Raw genomic sequence first — 8,577 nt, forward strand, 5'->3', positions numbered from 1 at the left:
GAGAAATTGCCACAATGACATCCAAAGGGGTTGTACCAGTTTGCATTGTACCAGCAATGCAGAAGGAAACACATCACTTTTATGTTTTATTTTTTCAAGACAGCGTTTTCTCTGTGGCTTTGGAACCTGTCCTGGAACTAGCTCTTGTAGACCAGGCTGGCCTTGAACTCACAGAGATCCTCCTGCCTCTGCCTCCCAAATGCTGGGATTAAAGGCCTGTGTCACTGCCGCCCAGGGAAACATTTTAAAGTAGTGTTTAAAAGTTTAGTTGTGGACTAGAGAGGTGGCTCAGCAGTTAAGAGTTCTTGTTGGTCTTGTAGAGAACCCAGGTTAAATTTCCAGCACCCACATAGTTGCTTACAATCATGTTAATTCCAGTTCCAGAAGATCTGATGCCCTCTTCTGATCTCCACAGGCACCAAACACACATGCACAAAGATACATGCAGACCAAACATTCTTATACATAAAATAATGAAATAAGTATCCAAAAAGATTATTTTTTTTTAAAAAAGTTTAAAAATAGCTTTACTGGAAATTTAATCATTGCTGTCTTTTTGTTAATTTTTCTTTTAGTTCTTGGGATGCTAAACAAGGACCTGTGAAAGATGCTTATAGCCTGGCCAACAATCCCCAGTACAAACTGGAGGTGCAGTGTCCACAAGGGGGTGCTGCAGTTTGGGTTTTGCTTAGTAGACACATAACAGACAAGGTATGGATACCTTCTAATGCCACATTCACCACATAGAAATTCTTTCAAATACAATTGTTAGAGCCATAGCTTTATGACTAGCCAGTTCCATGTATATAGGTGGTCAGAAAATGTTTTCTCAAGTATATAATTATTATCATCAGGTCAGTTTCCTAATAATTATGCACTAAAGTCTTAATCATATTTCTCTGAAGGAGAAGCTTGCTTTTCAGTGAGAACATAAGGGTTGATACATACTTTGGAATTTATGAATAGTAAGCTTAGACTATTCTGGAAGGGATTTGGAAATGTTGGATCATTAGTTTTGATTGTAGAAAGGTTTACTGTAATCTTAATCATTCACATAGTCATTTATTCAGAAAAGCATGGCTCCTATAGAACTAAGTAGCTGAGTGTTCTTGAAAATGAGTTCAGCCGGGCGGTGGTGGCGCACGCCTTTAATCCCAGCACTTGGGAGGCAGAGGCAGGCGGATCTCTGTGAGTTCAAGACCAGCCTGGTCTACAAGAGCTAGTTCCAGGACAGGCTCCAAAACCACAGAGAAACCCTGTCTTGGAAAAAAAAAAAAGAAAAGAAAAAGAAAAAAAAGAAAATGAATTCAGTAGGCATTTAGAATAGAGAACATCCTGAATCCATTTTCCTAACCACCTTGCGTTCTCTGTGATTTTAGGATGACTTTGCAAATAACCGTGAGTTTATCACAATGGTTGTGTACAAGACTGATGGCAAGAAAGTTTACTACCCAGGTAAGTTCTGCTGAGCAGACATTGAACATTCTTATTTATATAATTGAGTTGGAAAGGAAAGACTTGTATATAGGTGGCATGTAGAAATCAATAATGATTATGCTGTTAGGCTAATAAAATAACAAAACAGATTGTGTATTTAGGTCTTGTTTTTAATTTTGAGATTCTTGGAATTTGGGTTTATATGTTCTTGTACATACCACCAGAACTTGATTTCTAAGAGGTGCAAAAGTCTACAAACTGCCCAAAAGAGAACAGAGGGAAGATGACATGGCTTGGGTTTAAAAAGCATTGAGTTTCTTCTCAACATTTATTAGTTACAGCCCAAAATGAAGCAATTTTACTTGAGAAATGATGGTTTGAAGTTGGGTTGTTGTAGTGTAAGGTAAGGAGGACAGATATGTGTTTCAGTAAGGACCCTAGAATCAGATGTAATAGTTACTAAGACGGATAAGAATTGGTCAGATGCAAGGAGGGAGCAGATTTATGTTATAGAGAAAAATCAGATGTTAATTTTTGGCTTGTTAAATTTGAGGTAATATGACTTCTAGGTTAGGATGCCAAGTGGGCACTTGATTTCTGAACAGGGATATAAGGCAGGTTAAGGACTTGAGGTACAAACTGATGATGCAGAGGCATATAGGTAGCATCTGAAGCCTGTACTGTACAGATCATTTTTGGAGAGGGCTGTAGATAGAGCTGAATACCCAGGACTGACCCTTAGGTTCTCATACGTCTTGAGGCTGGGCAAAGGAGTTGGCACTATTACTGGAAAACTTGATCAGGATGCTTGATGAAACAATGGATGATACAGTGAGGTTTGATAGAACCTAAGCAGAGGAGGTATTCCAAGAGAAAAATGAGGACACCTGTTTCCTGCTGTCTGAGAGGTCAGAGAAGATACAGTTGGACTTAACATCTGGTAGTCATTGTTGACCTTGACAAGAACAGGCCAGTCCGAAAGGTAGCTCTAGAGAGGATCAGAATGAGTTCATGTTTTTCTTTGTTCAGTCATAAAGGAAAATATGAATTCTTCACCATTACACTGGTTATGGAAGGCACTAAACCTTAGTAGTCAGTATCTCAGTTTTGAAATTGGCATGACACATAAGGTCCAGTGGTCATCAAGTCAAACTAGCTGTTTTCAAATGTTGATCATCATATAACTAAAAAAAAATAATTTCCATGCATGAAAATTTTATATGGCTTTATAATATCAAATAAATGCATTTTATTACCCCCTTTACTTTTAAAACTAAAGGTTTTTTTGTTTGTTTTTTAGTTAAACAGTGTTCCCTCTTTTATGTGTAGTGATTTTTCAGGATACTTCTAGGGTTACAGTTTTATTTTCATCACACTAGATCAGGTATTTTTGCTCTCCATTAACAAAATAAACAGACACAGATTAAAAACTTAGTCCATGGGCTGTTGAGATAGCTCAGTGGATAAAGGTGTTGGCTGCAAAGTTTGACAACCTGAATTCAATCCCTGTAATCCATATGGTGGAAGGGGAGACTGACTCCCTCAAGTTACCCCTGACCTCCACATGTGCACACACACAAATCACTGTTAACAAAACCCCCTTTGTAAAAAGCTCCACTAAATCATTAGTGAAAGGAAGATAAGATTAGTAGTTAAGAGGGACTTTAAGAAACTAATTTAACATCCTCCAAGGTTTATTTAGTTCTGGGGTGGGGCTAAATAGATGTCTTTATATAATTTTTTATGTCTTTAAGAAAATGTTAACCTCCAAGAAAGCTAATCCTGGCTCTGAAAATCTTTTCTATAAACTCGATTGTGTGCAGCTGACCCACCTCCATACATTGATGGGATTCGGATCAACAGTCCTCATTACCTGACCAAGATAAAGCTGACCACGCCCGGGACTCACACCTTTACCTTAGTGGTTTCTCAGTATGAGAAACAGAACACAATTCATTACACAGTCCGGGTAAGAAATTCACCAACCATGAACCAGCCATGCAGTGACAAAATACAGTAATGAGGGTCTATGCCATGTTCTGCTTTATAAGTGGGGCCATTTGAGATAGTCTTGCTGTATGGCTTCAAGGTCACTATGTAGCGCAGGCTGGTGTTGAATTCATATACTCTGACCTCAGCTTCTAAAGTGCTAGAGAAAAGAATTATTTCTGAAAATCATTTTGTTTTGTATGTTTATTAAATAATTATGCTTCCTGTAAAAATGTAAGTTGTACTTTACTTTGAATAACATTTTAAGTAAACACATTTTCATAGTGATGGTTTATTCCTGAGATAATGTGGTATATTGAATTAATAAGTGCAATTAAATGGCAGCTTTCAGTAGGGTACAATGATGGCAGCACACACCTGTAAAACTTGAGAATTTCAAGTTCAAAGAAAACAGTTTTCAACTGTTTACTTATATTGCTTCAAAGGTAACTGTCCTTCTGTTGTACATAGATTTGTTTGTCAGATATAAGAAGTTCAACTTGAATGGAATGTCTTTTTTTTTTTCTTGAGACAAGGTTTGTCTGTAGCTTTGGGGCCTATCCTGGAACTAGCTCTTGTAGACCAGGCTGGCCTTGAACTCACAGAAACCCGCCTGCCTCGCCTCTTTGTTCCCAAGTTGCAGAAGCTAAGGCTGGTAAAATTGTCCTGAGTCATACACAGTAACAGACTAAGCCAGAATCCTCTAGTTCCTGGTTACTTAAGTCTGACTTGATCCCAACTAGTATTTTAGAATAGAGCCAGTGTATTCCCTTAATCATTGTGATTCATTCCTGTGACGTTTCTCAGAATAATTTTTGGTGGGCCTTACCATGTTTTTAAATCTAGGTATATTCAGCGTGCAGCTTTACTTTTTCGAAGATCCCTTCACCATATACCTTATCAAAACGGGTAAGAAAGTCTGTGGGTTGTAATCTCATTTTTTTTTTTTTAGCTTTTTAGAAATTCATTTCTGCCGGGCGATGGTGGCGCACGCCTTTAATCCCAGCACTCGGGAGGCAGAGGCAGGTGGATCTCTGTGAGTTCGAGTCCAGCCTGGTCTACAGAGCTAGTTCCAGGACAGGATCCAAAGCCACAGAGAAACCCTGTCTCGAAAAAAAACAACAACAACAAAAAAAACCAAAAAAAAAAAAAAAAGAAAAGAAATCCATTTCACTGCCATTAAAACACTTCCTGGGATTTTACAGAAATAAAGGGGAAAAGTGTTTGCTTATTTTGGTTAGAATAAAAGATCAGTGAGCAACATTGTTTCTATGGAAATAGAATAAAAGTAATTCTAGAGACAGGATTAGGATAGCCTTGCTTATCAGAAGTCCACTTAGATGAACTGAAAAAGAATTTGAAAATAGTTTGCAGTGTGGGTAAAATAAATATGCAGAAGAGTCTAAGGAGAATTCCTGGTAGTGAGAACAATTTAACGGAGTGAGAGGCGGAGTATAGTAAAGCAATGGCTGAAGGAGGACAGGCTGTCAGTGACAAAGATTGGAGAAACATACTAAAACTATGGTGGAATCAGAATGTGAAATTTTGTTATGACAAACTTTATTTTATAGATTAATGGAAAGTGGAGTGGTCAGAGTGCTGGAGGATGTGGAAATTTTCAGGAGACTCACAAAAATAACCCCATCTACCAGTTCCATATAGATAAAACTGGACCCTTACTGATTGAACTGAGAGGACCAAGGTTTGTGATTCGTAGCTGCCTTTTTTTTCCTTTTCGTGCTGCAGATGACCCTAGGGCTTTGTGTTGGTCAGCAACCACTCTAGCACTGAGCTATGTTTTTACTAACTTAGAATCCTTAGTTTTAAATTAATGAGGATATATTAAAACTGATCTTAAGGGAACAACGTTTGGAAACAAATCCATGCAAACATAGGCAAAGTATTTTTGATAATTACAGCATTATAAAGGGGAGGTCAGCCCTGAGTAAGTGTCCATGTATGACAGTAACTTCACCTAGCTCACACCAGGCCTAAAAGTCAGTTCTAGATTACAGACTAGATGTTAAAAGTAAACAGTAACTTCTAGAATATAATACAGATGATATCTGGTATGAAATGCAGTTCAGCTTTTTTTTTCTCTGTGAATGAGTGTGTCTTGGAATGCCATATGAGTCACATACTAACTATTCTGTGAATTTAGATTTTGAGGGCTTTCTTCTGTTCTGTAGGGTTTTCTGTCAGTTACACCGACAGTCTTTCATCTAGAAATTTATGTTAAATGATGTTTTATCTTTTATATTATTCCCTGGGGAGCCTGTAGTTTAAAAAAAAAAATCTAGCCGGGCGGTGGTGGCGCACGCCTTTAATCCCAGCACTCGGGAGGCAGAGGCAGGCGGATCTCTGTGAGTTCGAGACCAGCCTAGTCTACAAGAGCTAGTTCCAGGACAGGCTCCAAAACCACAGAGAAACCCTGTCTCGAAAAACCAAAAAAAAAAAAAAAAAAAAAAATCTAGCTGGGAATGATGGCACAATGCCTTTAATTCAGCACTCAGGTGGCAGAGGCAGAGAGATCTGAGTTCGAGGCCAGCTTGGTCTACATAGTGAATTCTGGGACAGTCAGGGTTACTTTCTGAGACCTTGTCACAAAAAGCAAAAGTCTGTGTTAAGGTAAGCTTGATGCGTTATTAGTCTTTATGGATTCCATTTTAAAACAAGATAGAAATTGTGAGTAAAAACAGTATGCAGAGTTTTAGGGTGCTTTCTTGTTGGTAAAGAGTGGAGCATACACACATACATACTTCAGTAGCTCACCTGCACCTTGCAGTGTCTTTTAAACTGTTTACTAATATAGCAATGCTGTTTGATTTCTAATACCAGGCAATACAGTGTTGGATTTGAGGTGGTAGCAGTTTCCATAACGGGAGATCCTGGTCCTCATGGCTTTCAGAGGAAATCTAGTGGTGACTATAGGTAACAGTGGCATTTTGTGTTCAGTGTACACTTTATGTGACATTATGGTCACATAATAACCTTATTCTCATTTTCCTTCAATATAGGTGTGGATTTTGCTACTTAGAATTGGAAAATATACCTGCTGGAATCTTTAATATCATCCCAAGTACTTTTTTGCCTAAACAAGAAGGACCTTTTTTCTTGGACTTTAATAGTACTGTCCCCATCAAGACAACACAACTCCAGTGATAGAGAAATCTCAGCTATTACTGGATTCTATATTTTGCAGTCATCGGCTCTTCAGACAGAGACAAATTATGATGGTAAACCATCAGAATGGAATTCAAAGACATGCTACAGTGAAATCTGGTACTTGTCATGCTGTTTGCTAGGAACTGTACATAGAATTACCTTAATCTTACAGGTACTGTTTACATGGTTTTGTGCATACAGAGTTGGCATGTATTTAGGGGCTAACTTTGTATAAAAATTATATATGATTACAGATTAGATTCAGCTATCACTGTGAGATGCTTTTGCTAACAGGACAAAGGAACTGAAACAAGATGAGGACAACAAGGGCCACAGATCCACTGAATGCAAGAGCAGGCTATTTTAGTATTTTGAAATCCTTACATTATGTTTCCCGTTTTTACAGAGCACGTAAGTTTAACCTGTTCATGTTGAATCCCACCATACATCTGAGGCAACTAATTACCAAATGAATCATGCCATTATAACTAATTTGAATTTTCCATTGTGTGTTTAAATGTTTGTTGCCTAGATGTCATGAAAGAATAAAGCTTTAAAAAGTACCATTTAGCTTAGCATGAAGATGCTCAGGCTTAAGAATGAAGGTTCTCAGTGTTAGATACATCATTCATTGTAGAGAGAGAACTGAGGTATATTTATTGTTGCCATTTTTTAATTCTTAGGTTGGTGAAATGTAGTAATCTGAGACTGGAAATGTTAAAGTTTAGTGTGTAGAGTTTTAAACTGCTCCGTAGTTTGTGCTTTCATAACAGGAATTTGGAGAGTCCTTGAGACTTTAGTATGTGGTGATCGAGTTATACAGCATTCATAAAAAGTGAGTTACCAGGAATTAGTGTTGTGTAAATGCAGAATGATGCTCAAGATTTTAAAATCCTGAAAAATAGGATGGGATCTGTTATTGTCTCTACTTTATAATTATCAAAACTATTTCTACTGCCTTTAATTGAAATAAAATATTTATACTTATGGAAATTATATAGTTTAACCTCCAGAACTTGATTTGAGTTAATCTACTGTGCTTTTTGTAAAAGACAGATGTATATTGAAAATACATGCTTTGACGATTTTTTTTTTTTTAAGTTTTGAGACAGGGTTTCTGTGTTGCTTTGGAGCCTGTCCTGGAACTCTCTAAGCCAGATTGGCCTCCAACTCATAGAGATCCGCCTGTCTCTGCCTTCTGAGTGCTGGGATTAAAGGCCTGTGCTTCAAGGATATCTTAATTCAGTAGTTGGAAGGTATTTATCAATGAAATTTTACTTAACTAAACTCTTAGGACTTTTGATTTAGCCATATAAACTTGAAATGTGAGGAAAAGGGTTAATTTTTTGCATTAAAAAACTAATAGAAGGCTGAAAGGTAGCTCATTGGCACAGCACTTAGCATGCCCAAGGTCCTGGGTTCAGTCCCCAACAGCACAAAAACAAAAACCCAGTGGAGAAGACCTATATGTAAACAGTATTGATTCCTGTAAGCAAGCTCCATGGAGAAATCAAGTGTAGGCACTATTCCTACAATCCTGCAGCCCAGCTGCTTTCTATGTGGGGACAGCAGGCTGGAATTGACAGTTGGATCTGTGTTGTAGGAAGGTGACACAATGGAAAAATTAGAAATTGCTAGTAAGAGGAGGGGATGGCTCAGGTTATCTCATTTCAGTACATGCATAGATGTTGAGCTTCAAGAAACTCCCCCTTGACACAAAAAAGAAAATTATCCAGAAAAGGTGACATCCTAAAATTAGTAGCATATGGTTCGTGGTCACCTTAGGGGGGAAAAAAAGCCAAAGAGGGCCAAAAAACTGAAATTGGTTAGTAGCTGAATTTCAGACATGGTGACGAGTAAAAAAGTCAAAATAACAGTGATGGCACACTGTTGTAGTGGGACATGTGAGAGGAAGTGATGAGACAGGAGCCTGATGTAGGAGACAAGCAGGTGGCAGGCTGATGGAGCGGGGAGAAGCCAGATTAT

General features: G+C 38.0%; 1 protein-coding gene across 2 annotated transcripts in view; it reads left to right on the plus strand.

Moving 5' to 3' along the window:
* The window catches only part of Capn7 (calpain 7), a 40,057-nt gene extending 32,472 nt beyond the window's left edge, over positions 1-7,585 (plus strand). The window contains exons 15-21 of one of the 2 annotated variants that reach the window (XM_075989024.1): positions 576-711; positions 1,380-1,455; positions 3,261-3,406; positions 4,273-4,335; positions 4,998-5,128; positions 6,265-6,357; positions 6,444-7,584. In XM_075989024.1, the coding sequence (XP_075845139.1) occupies positions 576-711; positions 1,380-1,455; positions 3,261-3,406; positions 4,273-4,335; positions 4,998-5,128; positions 6,265-6,357; positions 6,444-6,588 (790 nt within the window). In that variant the 3' untranslated portion in view covers positions 6,589-7,584. Of the gene's footprint in view, positions 1-575; positions 712-1,379; positions 1,456-3,260; positions 3,407-4,272; positions 4,336-4,997; positions 5,129-6,264; positions 6,358-6,443 lie in introns of both variants that reach the window. The other variant, XM_075989026.1, reaches the window with a different exon arrangement.
* Positions 7,586-8,577: the final 992 nt, after the last annotated feature.

The sequence above is a fragment of the Microtus pennsylvanicus genome, chromosome 10, assembly GCF_037038515.1.
Source record: "Microtus pennsylvanicus isolate mMicPen1 chromosome 10, mMicPen1.hap1, whole genome shotgun sequence".
NCBI classification, from domain to species: Eukaryota; Metazoa; Chordata; class Mammalia; order Rodentia; family Cricetidae; genus Microtus; species Microtus pennsylvanicus.